The sequence below is a fragment of the Molothrus ater genome, chromosome 1, assembly GCF_012460135.2.
Source record: "Molothrus ater isolate BHLD 08-10-18 breed brown headed cowbird chromosome 1, BPBGC_Mater_1.1, whole genome shotgun sequence".
Lineage (NCBI taxonomy): Eukaryota > Metazoa > Chordata > Aves > Passeriformes > Icteridae > Molothrus > Molothrus ater.
In genome coordinates this window covers 865,024-886,506 of record NC_050478.2, presented here as the reverse complement: position 1 = coordinate 886,506, position 21,483 = coordinate 865,024, and the positions used below count along the sequence as shown (strand labels likewise).

The 21,483-nt window shown below is 51.9% G+C and overlaps 1 protein-coding gene across 1 annotated transcript in view; it reads left to right on the top strand.

Moving 5' to 3' along the window:
* The window catches only part of MAP4 (microtubule associated protein 4), a 151,489-nt gene that overhangs the window by 44,792 nt on the left and 85,214 nt on the right, over positions 1 to 21,483 (top strand). Inside the window, exons 3-4 of the mRNA XM_054515847.1 lie at positions 8,773 to 9,023; positions 17,359 to 17,424. Coding sequence (XP_054371822.1) covers positions 8,783 to 9,023; positions 17,359 to 17,424 — 307 coding nt within the window. The 5' untranslated portion in view covers positions 8,773 to 8,782. The remainder of the gene's footprint in view (positions 1 to 8,772; positions 9,024 to 17,358; positions 17,425 to 21,483) is intronic.

Below are 21,483 nucleotides of genomic sequence, written 5' to 3'. Positions count from 1 at the left end.
GCTCTTTGGAGGGGATTCTTTGTGGGATGCACTGGCACCAGGATGGGAAGAGGCAGTGGCAGAGGCTCTGGCTGCTGGCAGGCTTTGGCCTGTGCCAGGATCACAGCAGTGAGGTGTGTGGTGAGATCCATTCCTGTGGAACCACAGCAAGGTAAAGGCTGGAGTGCCCCAGGTGCCTCAAGGAGCACAGTGTGTGAAATGTGTTCTGGCTGGGGCACAGGCTGTGTTTGAGCAGTGCACAGCCTGGAGCTCCTCTGGAAGAGCTCACTGCAGAGCTGAGAGGCTCCTGGAGCATCCATTGGTCCATGGAGAAGGCTGGGTTCCTTGGAAGCAGCCTCCTGCAGCAGCCCTGTCAGCCTGGGCTTGTTCCAGCTCTAAGTGTGCAGTGTCCTGTGGGGTTTGGTGTTGCCATGGCTCTTGCAGCACTCTTGCAGCTCCAGTGCAGTTTTTATGGGTGCCTGGGCTGTGGGATGTTCCTGGGATGCACTCTGCAGTTTCACAGAAATTCACAGAATCACAGACTCCCAGCCTTGGACTGACACCCCCATATCAACCAAACCACAGCTGGACTCAAGGAGCCTTGAGTCATCCCTGGTTGCTGCTGCCTCCCCTGGGTGCCCTTCTGGTCCTGCACTTTCCTTAAAGTCCCTGTACTTTAAAGAAATAATGTTCCTTTTTTTTTGTTGTTGAATCAAATACAGATAATTTCAGTATGAATGAACATTTGAATGAACATTTAAAAAGAGCAGGTGGGAGCTGCTGTAGTAAATCTGGGAGATGCTGGTCTGGCAGCCTTCAGGCCACCCTCAGTAATGGCTTTTGAGCTGACAGTGAGTAGGAGCTCCACATATAGAGAGAGGAGCTTGTTTTACAACTTGCCTCTGGCTGCAGTGGGATTTGTGCCTGGTTCTCCTTGGAGACTTCATCATTCCATGAAATTGAAGCTCTCCAAGCCACGAGTGGCTGCGAGGCAGGGAGAAAATAGAAATTTCCTCAAATCTCCAGCAATGGAGAGAATCTTTTTTACATTCCCAGCGAGGCAGGGATGCTGGAGTTGTCTGCTGCCAGGCTCTGCTAATTCATGTGGCATCTGAATAATTGATGGTGAGGAGGGCACAGCTCAGTGGCTTTATCAGTGCTTTCCTAAGGGAAATGGAGCTGATGAGAATGTTTCTGATCATGGAGCAGAAATCATCATTAAGAAATCATCATCAGTTTGCTGGGATGCAGCAAATTGAGTTTATTTGCAGTACCAATAACAGCAAAACCAATGCTTGAAACAGAGAAATGGCTCCAAATCCCTAAGGAATGAAACCCTACAATTGATGGGCACCTTGAGGAGCCTCAGATTTCCCTGTGCTGGAAGGGCCAGGTGGGAGAGGTTGTTCCTGACCTGAGAGGTGGAAGGAGGGAGGTGCCAGATGTGGAGGGGAAGTGGCTGGAGCAGACAGTGAGAGGGGGAAGCAATCAGGGCTGCAGTTCTGCCTCAGCTTTGGGATCCTGCTGAGACTTCATTAAACCCATCTGAAGTGAGAACTTAAAACTTCCTGTTTATTGTCTGCTGTGTGGCCATAAAGGGATTGTGGAAGTGCCTGAGATCTGTGTGAAGCCTTCAGAGCTGTTTCATGGTTACAGTCCTGGAATCCCAGACTGGTTTGGGTTGGAAAAAACCTCAGAGCCCACCCAGTGCCACCCCTGCCATGGCAGGGACACCTCCCACTGCCCCAGGCTGCTCCAAGCCCTGTCCAGCCTGGCCTTGGGCACTGCCAGGGATCCAGGGGCAGCCACAGCTGCTCTGGGAATTCCATCCCAGCCAGGAATTCCCAATTCCCAATCTCCCATCCATCCCTGCCCTCTGGCACTGGGAGCCATTCCCTGGGTCCTGTCCCTCCATCCCTTGTCCCCAGCCCCTCTCCAGCTCTCCTGGAGCCCCTCCAGGCCCTGGAAGGGGGAATCTGGCATTCCTGGGTGGAAATACCTGTGTTGTCCATGTGTTCCCTTGTGGAGGCAATAGTAGGAACTGTTTTCCTTTTACTTGTGCATTTCTGGCTTTTCTGTAGCAGCCTGGAGGCTCTGGGGCTGACTGAATTTATTCTGACAAATTAAAGTGAGCCAGAAGGCTCAGGGAATTTGTGCTGAGAAGGGAAACAACTCTGCAAGTGCTTTGTCTGTTTTAGGAGTCCAGACTAAAAATCATCAAATGTCCCAAACATGCTCTCTTTGTCCCCAAATCTGCCTCCTCTGGTCCTGCCCTGTCTCTTGTCTCTCACACAGGAGGGCAGCAGTCATTTAAGCCTATAAATAATAGCTGGAAAATCCCTTGCTGTATTTCTGGATGGTCTGAAGGAGAGGGTGGCTCTGTGACTCTCCCTGAAATCCTCATTTGCTGGCAGTGCAAACATGCACTAGAAATCAGGAATATTTGCTGTGCTGCCTCCCTGTCTGCTCTCCCAGGAGCTCTGAGGAAGCTGCCAGCTCACTCTGGTCTCAGCAACTGGAGTTTGGTTTGATTTTGCTGTGGAAATATCTGGAATCTCCTAATTAATCCTGCTTTGATGATGCCATCAGGTGCTTGAGCTGGTCCAGCAGGTCTGGAGCATCCCAAAAACCGGAGACCTTCCTTCTGCCAGGGATGGTACCTGCACATCCTCCTCCTTCATCCTCCTCCTCCTTCATCATATTCATGCCTGAATATGATTCTGGCATCCAGGTCACCCTTTCTGAGGCTGGTTTTTCCAGCACTTGAGCTGAGTGTGATTTTAAGTGTTGGGAAGATTTTATTAAAGATCTCTCAGCCTCCATCTCTCTGCCTCGAAGAAGCTTCTGGTGATCTGTGGGATTTCCTGTGACTCCAGAAACAGCCACAAAGCAGAGCTCTTGCTGTGTTGCACTTTAAAACAATAAATAAGTGAATCCCATTGGTTTAGACTGTGCCAAAATATAAAAAATGCACAGATTGGGTCACAGATTTTTGTGCCCAGCCAGGGAATGTGAGGAACGTCGGCGGCCCAGGCGGTGGCTGTGTCCTCTCCCTGGGAGGATGGATGCAGAAATCTTTCCATGGATTCCAGGGCTCTCAAGGAGGATGACTCTGCAGATCTCTGCTCTCCTGTTTCCTCAGCAGCCACGGCTGAGTGCTCCCAACACTCACAGCTAAGAAAAGCAACCTGACTTACCCAGGAGAAATGGGAATTATGAGCTGTCCCTGTTCCTCCAGCCAGGCATTTAATTTGGGATGGAGTTAGGAGCTAATTTTAAAGGAGCAAGTGGATCTGATGGAATAATGGATGTGTGGACATCAGGGTCTCCTTTAAACCAGCAAAAGGGAGGAAGTGTTCCTTCCCTGCTCCTCCTGGATGGGAGCAGGATTCTCTTCCCTCCCTGGCAGGAAGGTGCTGGGCCAGGGGCTGGCTCCAGCCTGCTTGGAGCAGCCATGGAGGGAGCCTGGCAGGGCTCCGGGGCTGGAATGCTGTGTCACTGTCACTGCAGGGCTGCCAGTGAGGCCTCAGGGTTTGGCTTTTATATTTTCAGATTCTGTGCTGCTTTAGTGTGTGGGTCTGGGCTTCACATCAGGGCATGCTGAGCTCTGTGCACAGAGCAGGGAGACAAAACAATTCCTGCTCCAGCTGGGCACCAAGGACAAATGATCCAAATCTCAGCCCCAAGAGCACAAACCCCGTGGGCTGGAGAGAGAAAAACAAGCAGGGTGGGACTGCAGGGGCTAAAGCTGGAATGGGACAATGAACTGCAAGGTGCAAATGGAGCAGAACTGATCCCAGGGAGAGACCCCGGGAGCGCTGGTGCATTTTGGGGCCATTTTGGTTCATCTTGGGTGCAGCCCTGGCTGGGCTCTGGTGCTGCCCAAGGTGCATCCATGGAGGCCTTTGAATAAATCCCTGCTTTATCCTTTAGCTCTGTCCAGTCTCTGCTCTAGGGCAGCCTGCACAAGGCATCACCAGGTCCCTGGGTGAGCTCCTGTGGGAAAACCAACCCCAGCATTCCCTGTGCCAGGAGTGCCAGGGAGGGCAGGCAGTGTCCCACACTGAGTGTCATTGTGCTGGGACACTTGACAGGCTGTCAGGTTTGGGTTTTTGGGCAGCATCCCCGTGCCAGCTCTCCTCTTTCTCTGTCTTCAGACAAGAACTCAGAATCTGGGTCAGACTGATCATAACTTGAAATTCCAAGCCTGTGCGTGCCTGGAGGCAGGAACACAACAGAGCAGGCAGGGAAGCTGCAAAATGGAGGCACAAAGTTGAGGAAATAAATTCTGCTCTTCCCTGGATGGGAATGTCAGGCTGTGGCTCATGCAGGCTTTGGTTTGCCTCCTTTTCCAGAGGGTGCTGAGTGGGGTGGTGGCTCTGGGAAGGTGTTCCAGGGGCTCACTTGAAGCAACACCTGGGTGAGGAAGTGGCTGAAGAGAAGTTCTCCAGACCCTGAGAAGTTGTTGATGCTCCTGATGCCCAAAAGTGCCCAAGGCCAGGCTGGACAGGGCTGGCAGCACCCTGGGACAGTGGGAGGTGACCCTGCCCATGGCAGGGGTGGCACTGGGTGGGATTTGAGGTCCTTCCAACCCAAACCAGTCTGGGACACTTCCAGGGATGAGGCAGCTGAGACTAAAATCCAGTGAAGGGTTGGAACTCTTTGGAACAAGGATGGAGGGTAAGGGGTTAAAATAACCCTGCTGAGTTGTTCAGATTAGCTGAGGAGAGATGGATTTTGTTTACCCCAGCAAACAGGTTACTCACTGAGTAAGTACACAGAGATTCTGAGCTGGAGAAGAGCAGATGGAGCAAACCCTGATCAGCTGTGCCTGGAACAGGAGAGATCTAAACAACTCTCCTGTGTAAAAATAATGTGTGAGTTCAAGGAACAGGATGGATTTGCTTTGGGGTGCTTTGAAGGTTTCCTGGAATGTGTGGCTGCAGGAAACCCCTTCTCCTTGCCCTGTCACTGTGGCAGGGCTGTTCCTGCTCCTTCCACGCCTTTCCTTGGAGCAAACTCCTCCCTTTGCTGTTGTCAGGGCGGGCTGGGCTGTCCTTGGAGGCTGTTCTGGGTACAAACCTGGAGTCAGGTTGGTGTCACCCACGGCTGCTCCCCTCCCTCTGCTGATTTAACAGCACGAGGACCTGGGCAGCTGAACCATGATTCACAATCCCTGAGTCCCTGAGGCTGGAAAAGCCCTCCCAGCTGTGCCCCATCCCCACCCTGTCCCCAGCCCAGAGCACTCAGTGCCACCTCCAGGTGTTCCTGGGACACCTCCAGGGATGGGCACTGCAAACCTCCCTGGGCAGTTCAGAGCCTGACCCCCCTTTCCATGGGGAATTTCAGTGCATTCTTAAACCTCTGCCTTCAGAAATCTCTGTCACTCCTCAGGTGTTCTCTTTCACCCCAAGGTTAATGCCAGAATTCACCTTCCCTGTGCTCTGTTGGTGTGTGATTTGCAGAGCTGGGGAGCCAGGGGAGTGAGGTGCATCGTGCTGAGGATCCTTTAGTGCTTCCCAGGCAGCTCTGATATGGATGGAAATGGGGTGGGAAGCATCTGTCTCTCTAAGCTGCTCAACACATGGATATGCTCCAGGATTTGCTCTCTGCCCTTGGGCACAATCCCTGCAATATCCTTATTTTCCTCTTGCCTTAGACAGGGAATCTGGGAATTTGGCTGCTGTAACAGCAGAGAGGGAAAAGGAGGAATTCCCAGGGGTTGTGGCTGTCCTTGGAGCCCACCTGGGCTGAGGAGGGATCCCTGCAGTCTGTGCCAGGTGCTCCTGCCTGTCTGGGACACCAGTGCTGTATTTAAAATGCCTTTTCTTAGGTACACTGGTTTATTTTTGTACATCCTTCCTACACTCCCTATTTAGCTAAATATGGCCAAGGAAATGTCCTGCTGATAGGGCTGCATAGCCTCATTATTGTTTTTCCCTAGAAAGCGGATCACTCCAGTGTCCCAGTTCCTGTGCACACCTGAACTAGCAGCACTGGCAGTGCCACAAGCCCCCAAATCCCATTTATTTTATGGCAGCGCTTCCATGGAGTGCAGCCACCTCCACATCCAGGGAACAGGCACAGGACAGGGGGGGAAACAGCTTCCAGCTGGGCCAGGGGAGGCTCAGGCTGGATATTGGGAAAATTCCTTCCCCAAAAAGTCTGTCCAGCCCTGGCCCAGCTGCCCTGGGCAGTGCTGGAGTCCCCACTGGCGAAGGGATTTAAAATCCCTGTGCATGTGGCACTTGGGGACAGGGTTGGTGGTGGCCCTGGCCGTGCTGGATGGACTCAGGGGACTTTTCCTGCCTCAGTCACTCTGTGCTCATGATGCAGCTTGCTGGGAAATGTAAATATTGTTTTTCCTTCTGATGCTAAATGACATTTTCAGAAGATGATGATTAAATGTTCATCGCTGCACATCGAGGCTCAGTGACCTAAAGCCATCAGTTCACTTGTGAGTTGAAAACAAAGGAGGATGTGCCTGAAAAATTGGCTCTGTCTGAGCCCCATTTATTCCTTGAAGGAGACTGGTCAGTGCAGGGATGAAACTTCTGGAAGTGCCTTCCCTGGCTGGTGCTCCCTGCAGGGTGATGCAGCCAGTTGTGTGCACATCTGGATGATGGTTTGTCTTAAAATAGTCAGGAACTCTGAAAAAAACCTTTTTATAAGCCTTTTTCATCTTAATATGAAATGGTTTTTTTTTTTTTTTACTGACCATAATTCATTCAACTGTGACCCTGCACAGGGGGTGAAGAGCTCCAAACTTTTCACCTCTGGATTTCCAAGCTGTGACTCAGGGCCTTTATCTAAACCACCAAGAGCTGCAGTTGCTGCCTGAAGTGTGCTCTGCCTGCAAGCCTGACCTTTCATTGTTCAAAGAATGAAAAAGAAGAGCTTGGACTGAATTATTTTCCGTAATAGACTTGCCTGGAAGGACAGAAACACCACTGTCAGTGGGACCCCATGGTTCCCAAGGAATGTGAGGCTGGAGCCTGTAGGTATGTGCTGGCCCTGCAGTGCTGACACAGAATTTCCTGGAGTTCAAGGAGTAGGAGCCTTTGTTTTTTGGGAACAAGAGGATCTGTGTTCTGCCACCCCATGGAAGGCTGCAGGCCTGGGCTGCTGCACAGTGGCCACTTGGGTCACCCCTCCTGACCCAGCACAACAAGTGTCCCTTGTGTCCCTTGTGTCCCTGTGGCTGCAGCTCTGTGGCAGCAGCTCCTGGTGTTCCTAAGGAGAGGCTGGAGCTGGGCTGGGAGAGCTGGGAATGCTCACCTGGACAAGGGGAAATGCAGGGGCAGCTTGGAGCCCCTCCAGGAGAGCTGGAGAGGGACTGGGGACAAAGCCTTCAAAGCCTTTCTGTGCATTCCAGCAGCTTTTGTTGGCTCTTGTTGCCAAGGATGACCTCAAAAGGCTGGAAAGTGAAAAAGGAAGGAATTGGTGATGGCTGTGTGTTGTGCCAACCTGAAGGCTGCAGATGAGTCAGTTCAGGTGCATTTTTTCAGCTTGGTGCCAGGAATAAATTGAACATAGAGATGCAGATCAGGGAGGGATAACTGGTGGTTGGTTACTTCTCCTGTTTCCAGTTCATAGCTGTGGATATAATGCCTACGTGTGCACTTTGCTGTATTTTGTTCATGTCAACATTATTAAAACGTCACTTTCCCTCCCAAATCCCAGGGCTGGAGGGGGTTTGCTGGGATTAGCAAGGTTTGCTGAGGACATGGATGTGCTGCAGGACCCTCTGGGAGGGATCAGGAGCAGCGCTGAAGTATACATCAGAGATTATGTAAAATCCTAATCTCCATAGGGGAGCTGGGTGGAGTCAAACCCAGCACTAAATTCCCTTGCGTCATTTGTGCTGCTCAGGGGTGACATTAACTCCAGAACTGGGGTGACATTAACTCCAGATCTGGGGTGACATAAACTCCAGAACTGGGGTGACATAAACTCCAGAACTGGGGTGTCATTAACTCCAGAACTGGGGTGTCATTAACTCCAGATCTGGGGTGTCATTAACTCCAGATCTGGGGTGACATTAACTCCAGATCTGGGGTGTCATTAACTCCAGAACTGGGGTGTCATTAACTCCAGATCTGGGGTGACATTAACTCCAGATCTGGGGTGTCATTAACTCCAGAAGTGGGGTGACATAAACTCCAGATCTGGGGTGACATAAACTCCAGAACTGGGGTGTCATTAACTCCAGAACTGGGGTGTCATTAACTCCAGATCTGGGGTCACATTCACTCCAGATCTGGGGTGTCATTAACTAACTCCAGATCTGGGGCAGGTGCTGGGCATTATTTTTTACCTTTTTTATTCAAGGTTCTGATAGAAAACCGCATGAAATGTCACATCCATGAGCTAAACCTGCTTTAGATGATCCCAGTTTATTTCTGATCCATTGAGGGGGTTTGGAAACATCTGGGAATTCCTGAGCACTGCTCAAAGGTTTGGTGTACAGGCACAGGGGACGTGTGGAATTCTCTCTGTCTCCCTGCTGGGTTCCAGGGCAATGTCACACCATGGCTGCCCTGGCCAGGTGCTGGGCCTTAGTTTTTACCTTTTTATTAAGGTTCTGATAAAAGACCCCATGAAATGTCACATCCACGAGCTAAACCTGCTTTAGATGATCCCAGTTTATTTCTGATCCACTGGGGTGGGGGGGGTTTAGAAACATCTGGGAGTTCCTGAGCAGTGCACAAAGGTTTGCTGTGCAGGCCCAGGGGCACACAGTGGGCAGAGGTGTCTGATGGAGCTCTCTCTGTGTCCCTGGCTGGGTTGCAGGTGCTCAGGCATGGCTGACCTGGACCACTCCCTGAGCCTGGCCGATGCTCTGACGGAGCCGCCCCCTGACGTGGAGCAGGAGGTGAAGAGAGACTTCATCGCCACGCTGGAGGCTGAGAAGTTTGATGACGTGGTGGGGGAGACTGTGGACAAGACAGACTACGTGCCCCTGCTGGATGATGAGGAGCAGGCCAGGCCTGGCAGCCAGGAGCCCAAAAGCAAAGGCCACGTGGACGGAATTGCCGTGGAACGTAAGTGTCCCAAGTGTCCCCCAAAGTGCCCCTGGCACAGCTGGAACATCTGTGCTCGCTGTGACACTGCTGGGACAGGACCTGCTCTGCTGCTGGCCTCAGTCTGACACACTTATTGCCAAAGCCAAGACTCAGGTCAAGCCCTGGTTGTTGCTTTTTGCCCTGCTGGCCACAGGAGAGGCTGTGCTTTACACTCATGGTTGGGGTTGGTGCTTTTGGGGCTCTCAGAGGAAGCACTGACCAAATTCTGAGGTGCCATGCTCCACAAACAGTGTCCCAAAATAGCAGAGCTGTGCAAGGTGCCAGCACTCTGGGGGATGGCAGAGCCAAGCAGGAAAGGTGGGTGATGAACTGGAAGATGGGAATCTTCATCATCTCCTGAATGTTTGACAGCTGAATCCCAGGGTTCTGACCCAGGGCTTTATTTACTTGGATTTCTTTGGCTGTGCTGGTTGTGTGCATGGTACCAACACCTGCTGCTGCCTCTGCCTCTGCTGCTGCTGCTGCTGCTGCTGAGCACTTTCCAGCCCAGCTGATACTTAGAATCATGGAATCATTAAGGTTGGAAAAGATCTTGGAGATCATCAAACCCAGCAGCTCCCCCAGCCCCGCCAAGGCCACCCCTGACCATGTCCCCAAGTCCCCATGTCCCCATGTCACATCCCTCCAGCAATGGGGACTCCACCATGCCCTGGGCAGCTGTGCCAGGGCTGGAGAACCTTTCCAGGGGGAATATTCCCAATTTCCACCTGAACCTGCCCTGGAGGCCGTTCCCTCTGCTCCTGTCCCTGTTCCCTGGAGCAGAGCCCGACCCCCCTGGCTGTGCCCTCCTGGCAGGAGCTGTGCAGAGCCACAAGGGCCCCTGAGCCTCCTTTGCTCCAGGCTCAGCCCCTGCCCAGCTCCCTCAGGGATTCTGCAGCCCCTGCCCAGCTCCCTCAGGGATTCTGCAGCCCCTGCCCAGCTCCCTCAGGGATTCTGCAGCCCCTGCCCAGCTCTGTTCCCTGCCCTGGTCACACTCCAACCCCCCCAGGGTCTGTCTTGGACCTGGGGACCCCAGAAGTGCCCCAGGAGTTTCAAGTGGAACATCACCAATTCATTTGTGTTAAGAACTTTATCAAAAACTTTGCAGGAAAAGAAGATTTTTAAACAGATGTTTCCCTGTGTGAAAGGGAAAAGAGTGAGATTTGGGATCATGCAATGGGCTTCTTTCCCAGTGAACAATTTAAATTATTGCTCCCTTTGCTTGTGTGCTGTTCCCTCCCTGCCCAAGTGGGAATTGTCACTGGGACTAGCAGCGCCTTGATGATTTTATTTGTTTTGTGGCCTTGATCTGTGCTGTGTAGAAGAGGAAAACCTTTGGTAATCTGATGACTTCTTCAGAAGAAGGTTTCTCTTTTTGCTTTAATGCTGCTGCTCATCAGTGCTGATGAAGGTGGGATGTGATTCCTCAGAATAAACAGAACCTCCAGAACCACAGCATGGAGAGTTCTGCTCTGTTCAAGGCATTTATTTGCTGTGATTAGAATTGCATTGGGTGCCTTGTAATACAGAAAATGTAACCTTGAATTTTCCATGCTGACACAGTTATTAAATGGCACCAAAGGAGCAGTAGGGATGGGCAGAGGGATTATTATAAAACTTGTCATTTGGGCAGTTCAGATGTGTATTATTTATTTAATTTCTATTTTAGCACTGCAGAAGCAGAGAAACATGAGCACATGTTAACACCTTGTATATGATTTGAGAGTATTTTTAAGCAATCCTTTGTTGTAGAAGCTGCAGATCCTGAACCATCTTGGCGCCAGGATTTCTCAGTGCTAAAATCATGACACAATATTGGTGTAAAACACAAGGCCCTTAAGTGTGTCCTGCCAGCTGTGTATCCCTGGACATTGCTGTTGATACCTTGGGGTTTAACTTTCTAGTTTTTAGGGCATCACTTTCCCAACTCATATTCCAATAACTCCAGGACCTTGGGCTGGGGGTAACGAGGCTGTTTGGCTTTGCTCAGTAATTAAAACTCTGTGAGAGCTCAGGCACAAATACTGGGGGGCAGAAGCACAATTTCAGGAGGAATTCCTTCATGGAAAGGTTATTAAATATTGGCAGGGGCTGCCCAGGGAGGCTGTGAGTGCCCATCCCTGGAGGTGTCCCAGGAGCCCTGGAGGTGGCACTCAGTGCTCTGGGCTGGGACAAGGTGGGCATTGGGCACAGCTGGGACTCAGGGGGCTGGGGGGGCTTTTCCAGCCTCAGTAATTCAGGGATTCTGGGGTCTCCTGGCTTTTCCAGCCCCTCCTCTCCCCTCTCTGCACGCCCCAGCCTGGGCTCCTTGGGCTGAACTCATTTCCTCCTCCGTGGCAATGGGGGGATGCAGTTTCTTACTCTTGCTTTGGAGATTGGTTTTTCCCTTTTTTGGGAGAGCTGGAGAGCAGTCAGGAGCATGATCTAAATCTTTGGCAAGATGCAAACGAGACCCTGGTGAGGAGATGGAGAAGTTGCCCTGAGTGGAGCTGTTCAGCTTCCCCACCCTGGACCAGCAGGGAAGGACTGAAGCCTAAAGCAGGGTCAGTTACCACAGGCCAGCCTCAGGATTTGGTCCTGGAATGTCTTCATTTCTCTCATCTGTTTTTCCCTGAAGTGCTGAGGGTACCTGGTGGAGCCCTGGCTGCTGAGAATTTCAGATTTTCTGTGTTGAAAGGCACAGAGCCCCAAGAGAACACTGCATTGACCTGGGGCTGTGGAGAAGCTTCCAAAATGCAATGGTAGAACTGGGATTGGGGGTGTGGAGTTGGAATAGAAGTGTGTGATATCCAGGGGAAAACAGATAGCTGTTTCTTCCATGAAATTTATTTAAGATTTGTAACTGTTTAAAAGGAAAGGGGATAGTGAAGTGAAGGAGCTTCATTTATTGAGGCTCCAGAATAAATGAGCTCTGGGTGAGACTTACAGGGTCCTGAGGGTGTCCTGGTGTCGCAGTTCCATGTTTGAGTGTGACACCAAGATTTTGGGCAATAGCAGAGAGAGTTCCACGTCCCTGGCTCCAGACAGGCTGGCTTTCCTGAGGGAGAGGAGCAGCCTGCAGAGCTCAGGCTCTCCAGCCTCCACTTGTTCATTTATTTATGTTAAAAGGCACAAATGTGTTCTGACATCACGGTCTGTGCTCCTCAGATTGTCTTTCCCCAGTCAGCAGAGGTTTAATCCTCCATCCTGTCAGGCTTTAGCTGCTCAAGCTCTGCTCCAGGGTTTTCTTTCACTTTTTTTCCTAAACCCAGGAGCCAGATTAGGAGAGTTTAATGTTGAGCTGGGCCCCAGCCTAGGCTGGGTGAGTACAGAGGGGTGGAGAAGAGCAGGGACCTGTGATGAGCACTCATTTGGTCACCTAAAAATCTGTCCTAGAACAAAGCTTTAATAATGTTAACTCCTAAAATACCAGGGAAGAATGGGTTTGTTCTTCCTCACACCTGCCTGGACGTGGTAATTTGGCAAATTCTGGGATAATCCCCTTATGACCTTGTGGGCCTTACATCACAGCAAGGGCTGTGTGCTGCCTGCTTTCCTTGGCAATTCCAAGGCTCTCAGCATCCTCTGGAGCTTCCAGAAAAGTCCTGGAGGCTGCAGCAGCAGTTTCATTCAGGTGCTGAAGTGGTGGGGGAAGGAGGGGAGTCCAGGTGGGAGCACATTCCAAGGACAGGAAAACACTGGGGGGGTTCCATGATTTGCAGCAGAGCTCCTGGGCAGTGTTTCAGGTGAGGTGGGGAGCAGGATTGTCTGTGCAGTGATGGTTCCTGGTGGGGAGCTGAGCCCAGACCAAAGGGCAGCTCTGTGCTCTGTGCTGTGTGACCTCGTGCTCACTCCCTGTGTTCTGTGTTCCTGCACTGCTCACAGGCTCCTTGGTGAGTTTTAACCTTGAGTACAGGATTTTTTTGGAGGGAATTGTCCTGATCTGGGCTGGGGTGGAGTTGATTTTCCCCCTGGCTGGGGCAGTGCTGTGTTTGGAGGTGGCTGTGAGAATGGTGTTGATAACACCTGGCTGGTTTGGTTGTCCCTGAGCCCTGCCCACTCTGGACCAAGGAGTTTTTGGTTTGCCAGGCCCAGCCAGGGAGGTGCCAGGAGGGTGGGGGGAATCCCACAGTACTGGGATATCACATCCTGCCCAATATGAACTGGGAGAGGTGGCCAGGAGCTGCCAGTCACTGCTGGGACAGCAATGCTGGGCATTGCTCAGGGCCTGGTGGCCCAGGGCATTGGGCACCACTGGTCCCTCTTGGCTTTTATCCACAGAATCAGGGAATTGCTGAGGTTGGAAAAGCCCTGGGAGACCATGGAGTCCAACCATGCCCAGCACTGCCAGGGCCACCCTGACCGTGTCCCCAAGTGCCACATCCACAGGGTTTCTAAATCCCTGCAGGGATAGGGACTCCACCACTGCCCTGGACAGCTGTGCCACATCTGGAGAGCCCTTCCCATGAAGGAATTTTCCCAGTTTCCAGCCTGAGTCTCCCCTGGCCTGGCCTGAGGCTGTTCCCTCTCCTCCTGTCCCTGTTCCCTGGGATAAGATCCCAAACCCCTCCAGCTGTCCCCTCCTGGCAGGAGCTGTGCAGAGCCACAAGGCCCCCCCTGAGCCCCCTTTTCTCCAGGCTCAGCAATTCCCCTCTCTCTTTTCATTATTATAATTCTGTTATAATTTTATTTCATGTATTAATCTGTCCTTGAGCCCGGGGTTCATTGCCCTGCACTCCCCTCCCCAGGGGCTGGGGCAGGGCTGGGGGGGCTCCCTGGGCCCCATTCCCGTGGGATTGAACCCTGCAGGACCCAAACCCTTCCTGCCAGGAGGGATGGCCTTGGTTGAATGGAATCAGTCCCAGCAGTGGCTCTGGGACCAGAGGTGTCACCACGAGGTGGCTCTGCTGGCCCTGCTGCCCTCTGTCCCACGGCTGCTGGGCTGAAACCCCGGGCCAGACCTCGGCTCCTTTGGCTTTGCCCTCCCTTCCCACACGAGGAATAAGTGACATCCTTGCAGCCGGATTTGCTTTAGCCAAAGGGATTCAGACACTTGATCACCTGTGAAAGGGGAGATGGAGAATGTTCCCCACAGCCCAGAGTTCCACAGGGATCAAAGATAGATCAGCACATGATGATATTTGCATTTTTGGCTCAGGTGAGACATTAAACCTTTTCCCTCTCAAAGTCTGTCCAGCCCCATTCCTGCCCCACAGTTGTGACATCACAGAGCCCCAGACTGGTTGGGCTGGAAGGGACCTGAAATCCCATCCCAATCCAGCCCTGCCATGGCAGGGACACCTCCCCCTGTGCCAGGGTGATCCAGCCTGGCCTTGGGCACTGCCAGGGATCCAGGGGCAGCCCCAGCTGCTCTGCTGTGCTGGTTTTACATCACAGAGGTGATGCCCACCATATCTGGGCACCCTGTGCCAGCCCCTCCCCACCCTCCCAGGAACAATTCCCAGTTCCCAATCTCCCATCCATCCCTGCCCTCTGGCACTGGGAGCCATTCTCTGTGTCCTGTCCCTCCATCCCTTGTCCCCAGTCCCTCTCCAGCTCTCCTGGAGCCCCTCCAGGCCCTGCCAGGGGCTCTGAGCTCTGCCTGGAGCCTTCTCCTCTCCAGGGGAACATTCCCAGCTCTCCCAGCCCGGCTCCAGCCCTGCAGCAGCTCCAGCTCCCTGTGCTGGTGGATCTGGGGCAGCTCTGCAGGTGCTTTTGAGGCAGAACATTTAAAGGAATGGAGGGAAGGAGGTGGCACTCCTTGTTTCAGAGTCACCAGCTGGGTCACACTCTGTCCCTCTGTGTTTTCACTCACATTTTCCTCTCAGTGTCAGCATTTTACAGCTGTGCTAAAACCTGCACGGGCACTCCTGAGCCCCAGAGCCCCCCAGAGCCCTGAGTGCCCTCAGGTGAGCCTGGAGCAGGCTGCAGGTGCTGCTGGGGACGTGCTGGCCATGGTGCTGTCCCCTGGGATTAGGGGCTGCTGCTGGCACTGCCCATTTGCTCCAGATTATCTCTTTAGCCAGCGCTGCCTGAAATTTGTTTATATAAAAACAATCCTTTGATCCACGAGCCAGATGCAAATACTATCTTGTGATTCTGATGAGGATTAGGTAGTTACAACATCTTGACATGGTTTTGGGTTTATGCAATTTGGGATATGAGGGGAGGAGCCCTGGCCCTGGGCAGGTTGCTGGGTGCTTTCACACCGGGGCTTCAGCAAACCAAACTCAGACTGATCTGCTCCAAAGGCACTGACCTTCAGAGACTTGAAAATAACAACCACTCCTGCTGGCTGGATTGGTGGGATTTGACCTGATTTTTCTGGAAGCTTGTCTTCCCAAAAAGATAAAACTGTAAAGGGAACCATTTTACCTGCTCTCTGTCCTTGCCAAGGAGAGCCATGGCATTTCTGGTCCTTCTGCTCCTGTGGGAACCCACTTTGGAGGGGTTTAATGCATTAATAATCGTGGTGGCATCCACAGAGTCAGTGAGGCTGGAAAAGCCCTCCCAGCCCATGGAGCCCCAGCTGTGCCCAGTGCCCTCCTTGTCCCCAGCCCAGAGCACTCAGTGCCACCTCCAGGTGTTCCTGGGACACCTCCAGGGATGGGCACTCCAAACCTGAGCACCCTTTCCATGGGGAAATTCCTCCAGACTGTGGAACATCCCAGCAGCTCAGTTGCCTGTGCAGGGTGTAAGGAGCAGCTCTGGGAGAAAGGGAAGCAGGATGTGATCATGGAGGGAATCTGGGGGCTGTCCTGTGCAGGGCCAGCAGCTGGACTGGCGTGGTCCTTGTGGCTTCCTTCCCTCTCAGGAGGCTCCATGATTCTGCAGAGCTTAGGAAATGTGTGGCTCCTGCAGCTGGGCTGAGCTCCAGGGGCGTTCAGCAGCTCCTGCATGGAATTCCATGGAATTCCTCAGGGATGCACTGCAGGACCCTGGCACTCCTCCTGTGCTTTGGGCAGCTGTGAGGGTGTGTTGTTTAAACCACACTGACCCTGATTTCAGGGGATCCAGGCAATGCCAGGACTTCCCCCAGTTTCTGTTTCAGGTCCATTTCTGTTCCTGCCTGGGGAGCAGCTCCAGGGCTCCCTGTGCTGTTCCCAGCTCCTCCTCCAGGAGCATGGAGCTGTGTGGTTTCCTACAAACTGGCAAGGTCATGGGGGATTTTTGCAGAACACCAGGATGAGCCACGGATGGAGCTGGAAATGCTTTTCCTTTTGCTTTGCTGAGGGCTGGATTCAGCCCTGCTGTGTCTGAAGGGCCCTGGGCACGTGGCTCTGTTATAAAACTGGGGCTGAGGAGGGGCCAGCAGCAGCTCCAGGTGACTGAGTGTGTGTCTCTCTGGGAGAAACCTTTATTATTTATAAAATGAGCATTTCCTCACTGTCAGCAGAGCTGAGGGCCCAGGGAGGAGCTGCTGCTGCTTGTTCTGCTTCCCTAAAACTGCTCAGGGTCATAAAGTCACAGAATCCAGACTGGTTTGGGGAGGAGGAACCTTAAAGCCCATCCAGTGCCACCCCTGCCATGGCAGGGACACCTCCCACTGTCCCAGGGACACCTTCACTGTCCCAGGTGCTCCCAGCCCTGTCCAGCCTGGCCTTGGGCACTGCCAGGGCTCCAGGGGCAGCCACAGCTGCTCTGGGCACCTGTGCCAGGGCCTGACCACCCTCATTGTATAAAACTTCTGCTTTTATATACTCTAAATGGACCCTGCTGCAGCTTCCAGCTGTTCCCCTTGTCCATTGCTGCCAGGTTTGCCAAGTTCAGGCTGTAAATCCTGGTGCTGGGTGAAATTTTGGCTGTCAGTGTCAGAACAAGAGGGACTCAATGTCACAGTGAGAAGGATTTTCTGTGCTGGGTTTTGGAATTGGTGATGTTCCACCCTGACCACCCTCCTCTAAAGCTGCCCTGATCCCTGCTTTAGCAATATTTGGTGTTTCAGCAGGAATTTCCCTGTGGAAATGGTGCTTAAGCCTCCCTCCTTGCCCAGGGAAGTTTGGAGTGCCCGTCCCTGGAGGTGTCCCAGGAATTCCTGGGGGTGGCACTCAGTGCTGGGGACAAGGAGGGGATCAAACTGGATGTGATGATCCCAGAGGGCTTTTCCAGCCTCAGGGACCCTGGGGCTCTGTGAGGGTGCTCAGGGCTGGAATTGATAATTTCTTCTGTTGGTTTAGGGATCCCCACCAGGTGACAAAGGGGGGATCCATCAAAGCTTGAGCTCCATCTTGGAGCTCTTTTCCACCCTCAATGCTTCTGCAGTTGCACAGAGCTGTTCTCAAGGTCTGCCTGAGATGAATCCATGCAGTTTAACCCCTGTGTTGATCCCTTGCAGATTCCTCAGCCTCGGGGCCCATGGTGGTGGAGAACGGTGACCACGGGCTGCAGGACCATCACACAGGTACCAATCCTCTGCTCTGCTCTCCTCCCTCCTCCCAGGGGCTGGCCTTGCCTTTAAAGAGCTCTCAGGGAATGGGCAGCAAAACAGAGCTTCAGGTTCTTTGGGGTTTAAAGGGTTTCTTTGGGTAAAACCTGGTTCTGGAGATGTGCTGTTCTCTGTCCATGGGCAGTGCTGGGAGGGCAGCTGATAAAAATGGCTTTGGAGAGTCCATAACACCCACAGGTGACCTGTCCCCTGTCCTGTGACTTCCCCTGTGACCCACTGTGGTGTTTTCCCACGTCTCCCATCCTTTGGAGCAGTTTTTTTTCCCTGCCCTGACCCAGCTGTGTCCTCCCCCCCAAGCTCCCCTCCATGGACGTGTCCCACACCTGCTCCAGCAGTGGCACAGGTGACACCGAGCCTTTGGGACATTGTCCATGGCATCAGGGAAGTTCTGACTGCCAGAAGCTTGTGATGGAACTGGATGAGTATTTCAGACTTGTGCAGAAGCTGGAAAAGAATTTTTCAAAACCTTTGCAGCCAGGCTGGAGTGCTGAGCTTGGTCCTGTTTTAGTCCCAGTCATCTGTGAGCTCTGCTTCCCCTCCCCTTGAGCCTCTCTGCCTGGGAACTGGGGTTCCCCAGACTCCAGCCCATCTGTCTCAAGGGCTTTGGCTGTGGGGATGGAATATTCCAGAGCCAGCTGTCACCCTGCCCTGGGTGAGGATCCCCTTGGTCTCCCTGGGATGATCCCAGCTCCAGATCCTTGCTGAGGTTGCCTGGGTGCTCCCAGTGTTATCCCTAATCCAGAGGAGCAGCCCCAAGTTAAAAACCAGCTCAGGAAATGATGATGAACACTTGGGAGATGGGGGTGAATTAAAACACCTCTTTGCTATAATTCTCTTTAGGATTTTAGAGTTTGGTTTAGTGTGAGTGAGTTTCATGTCCTTAGTGAGGATGGGAATAGAAAAATTGATCTTGGTGCTTCATTTGCCATTGGAAATCTGGTCAAAAGAAAGCTGTGCATCGTCTATAATTCTGTATAAACTGAAATTTAGAACACTTCTGAACCTTCCTAAGGATATTTCCTTCCTCTTATTTAATTCTTCTAACTAAAGGAGATAAAAATGCAATCAGATTTATGGTCTGAATAATTAAAGGCATCAGCATTTTTGTATTGAGCTTCTGGCTTGTGTTTAAAAAATTCTTTGTTATTTGCCTCACTCTTGCTTTGTGGAGGTTTAACTCTTCACACTAAATGTTAACAACTTTGATCAAAGATACTTTTATGTGTCTGGAGCTTTTTAATTTATTAATATGTTCCCTCTTTCTGGGGTAGAGTTGATTTTTTTTCTTCTCTTGTTCAAGTGTGTCTAAAAGTGACATCAAAGTGGCAGAGCAGGGTGTCAGGATGAGGAGCTGTGGCCATCAAGTTAATTAGGTTTGCCAGAGTAACAGGAGATGTACGTGACACAATTCCTTCATGGCCCCTTTCCCTGCCTCCTTCCTTGTGGAATGCTTTCCATGTCCTGGTTCTGCATGGTAGAGAAGGGAAAAATGCTGAATTTCCACGGGGTATGCAGGGTTCAGAGCTGCTGCTCTCGGGATGGCCTTGGGCAGGGCCTCTCCCACACTGCAGAGGTGCTGCTGCCCAAAGCTGGAGCCCTGGCTCTAAACCACCTCTGGTTCTGGGTTCGTTCTCAGCAGGATCCATTCCCTGTGTCTGAAACCTGAAATGATTCTTAGGGATGTGAGCAGACAAATGGAGCAGCCAGGAGAGGACTGAGGCAGGTAATGCTCAGGCAAACCAGCTGCTACAAAAACCAGTGTTCAAAGGTGCAGGGTTAAAACCAGCGTTCAAAACTGCAGGGTTAAAAACCAGTGTTCAAAACTGCAGGGTTAAAAACCAGCGTTCAAAGTTACAGGTTAAAAACCAGTGTTCAGAACTACAGGGTTAAAAACCAGTGTTCAAAGTTACAGGTTAAAAACCAGTGTTCAAAGCTACAGGGTTAAAAACCAGCGTTCAAAACTGCAGGGTTAAAAACCAGCGTTCAAAACTGCAGGGTTAAAAACCAGTGTTCAAAGTTACAGGTTAAAAACCAGTGTTCAAAGCTACAGGTTAAAAACCAGTGTTCAAAACTGCAGGGTTAAAAACCAGTGTTCAAAGCTACAGGTTAAAAACCAGTGTTCAAAACTACAGGTTAAAAACCAGTGTTCAAAACTACAGGTTAAAAACCAGTGTTCAAAGCTACAGGGTTAATAACCAATGTTCAAAACTGCAGGGTTCAAAACCAATGTTCAAAACTACAGGTTAAAAAGCAGTGTTCAAAACTGCAGGGTTAAAAACCAGTGTTCAAAGCTACAGGGTTAAAAACCAGTGTTCAAAGCTACAGGGTTAAAAAACACAGGTTCAAAACTGCAGGGTTCAAAACCAGTGTTCAAAGCCATAGGTTCAAAACTACAGGGTCAAAAACTACAGGTTCAAAACTATAGGGTTAAAAACCGGTGTTCAAAGCTACAGGGTTAAAAAGCTACAGGTTAAAAACCAGTGTTTAAAACTACAGGTTAAAAACCAGTGTTCAAAACTATAGGTTAAAAAGCTACAGGTTCAAAACCAGTGTTCAAAGCTACAGGTTAAAAACTACAGGTTAAAAACCAGTTTTCAAAACTACAGGTTGAAAACCAGTGTTCAAAGCCACAGGTTAAAAACCAGTGTTCAAAACTACAGGTTAAAAAGCTACAGGTTGAAAACCAGTGTTGAAAGCTCTGCTTTGAAAAGGAGGGCTGGGTTTCTGTTGTTCCTGGAACACTCCAAGGAGAAGGGGTAGTTCAGCTGTTTGCACATCCAAATGTGGCTCTCTCTGGGCTGGAGCTGAGCAGGCACTGCTGGATGATTTCCTTCACTCATCACATCAAACAAGGTGATGATTGACCTTGGTTCATTACAGCAGCATCCTGTGCAGCCCTTGGGGTGTGTCTGCAGAGCTGGCATCAGCCAGGCCTGGGCTGCTGGCACTCCCTGGCACTGCCAGACGCCCTCAGTGCAGCACTGGCAGGGACCCAAACCCCTCCAGCTCGGGGCCAGAGCCTTCACTGAGTGCTGGATCCTTTTCCCCTGGCAGGGCTGTGCTCAAAGCCTGCTCAGGGCTGTGCTTAGGCCAGGCTTTAGGCAGGGAGAGCCTGGCAGCTCCTGGCCAGGGCTTGGCAGGGCTGAGCCTGACGTGGCCATGGCTGCCTGGCCCTGGGGGTTTGGGATCTGCAGAGCTGCAGAGGGGAGCTCTGGGCACATCCCCTGCAATCCTGCTGCTGGTCCTGCTCTTCCTTAAAAGGAGAAATGGAGAGGCTGGAGCAGCATTGCCAGGGATGCAGGGCTGGGAGCAGGGAGTTGAGTGGGGCTCTGGAATCCCTGCTGGGGGAGGCAGCTCTCTGCTCACCTCCACCAGGCCAGGGTCAGGGAGGGCTTAGTCAAACCAACAGCACGTTTAGAACCAAAAATTCATGTGTAATTTGCAATTTGCAACTCTTTATTGCAAGATATTTGCCTCGAGTTCAAAGGAATTATGTATTTAAAACTAAAACCCAACCAAATTTCTGGAAAGAAATCCATCAAGGATGGTCACTGGTTGATCTGGATGTGCCTCTTGCCCAAGATGCTGTCATGCTCTTGCTGGCAGGTGAGAAGCTCCCTAGGGAAGTGTCCCTGCTGGATGCTGGTACTTCCCCTAGCTGGGCTTTGCCTCCAGCCAGCCTGCTGCCACTTCTGTGCCCCAGCAGTGCTCACAGAAATGCTCTGAGCAATGCACACTGTGCTCCTGGGGTGCTGCTCCTGTGCCTGTCACTGCTGCTGGCCTGTGTCACCACTGTCTGGTGACAGGGCACAGCCCTGCAGGTGACAGGGGACAGGCCTGCAGGTGACAGGTGACAGGGGACAGCCCTGCAGGTGACAGGGCACAGCCCTGCAGGTGACAGGGGCACAGCCCTGCAGGTGACATGGGCACAGCCCTGCAGGTGACAGGGGACAGGGCACAGGCCTGCAGGTGACATGGGCACAGCCCTGCAGGTGACAGGTGACAGGGGACAGC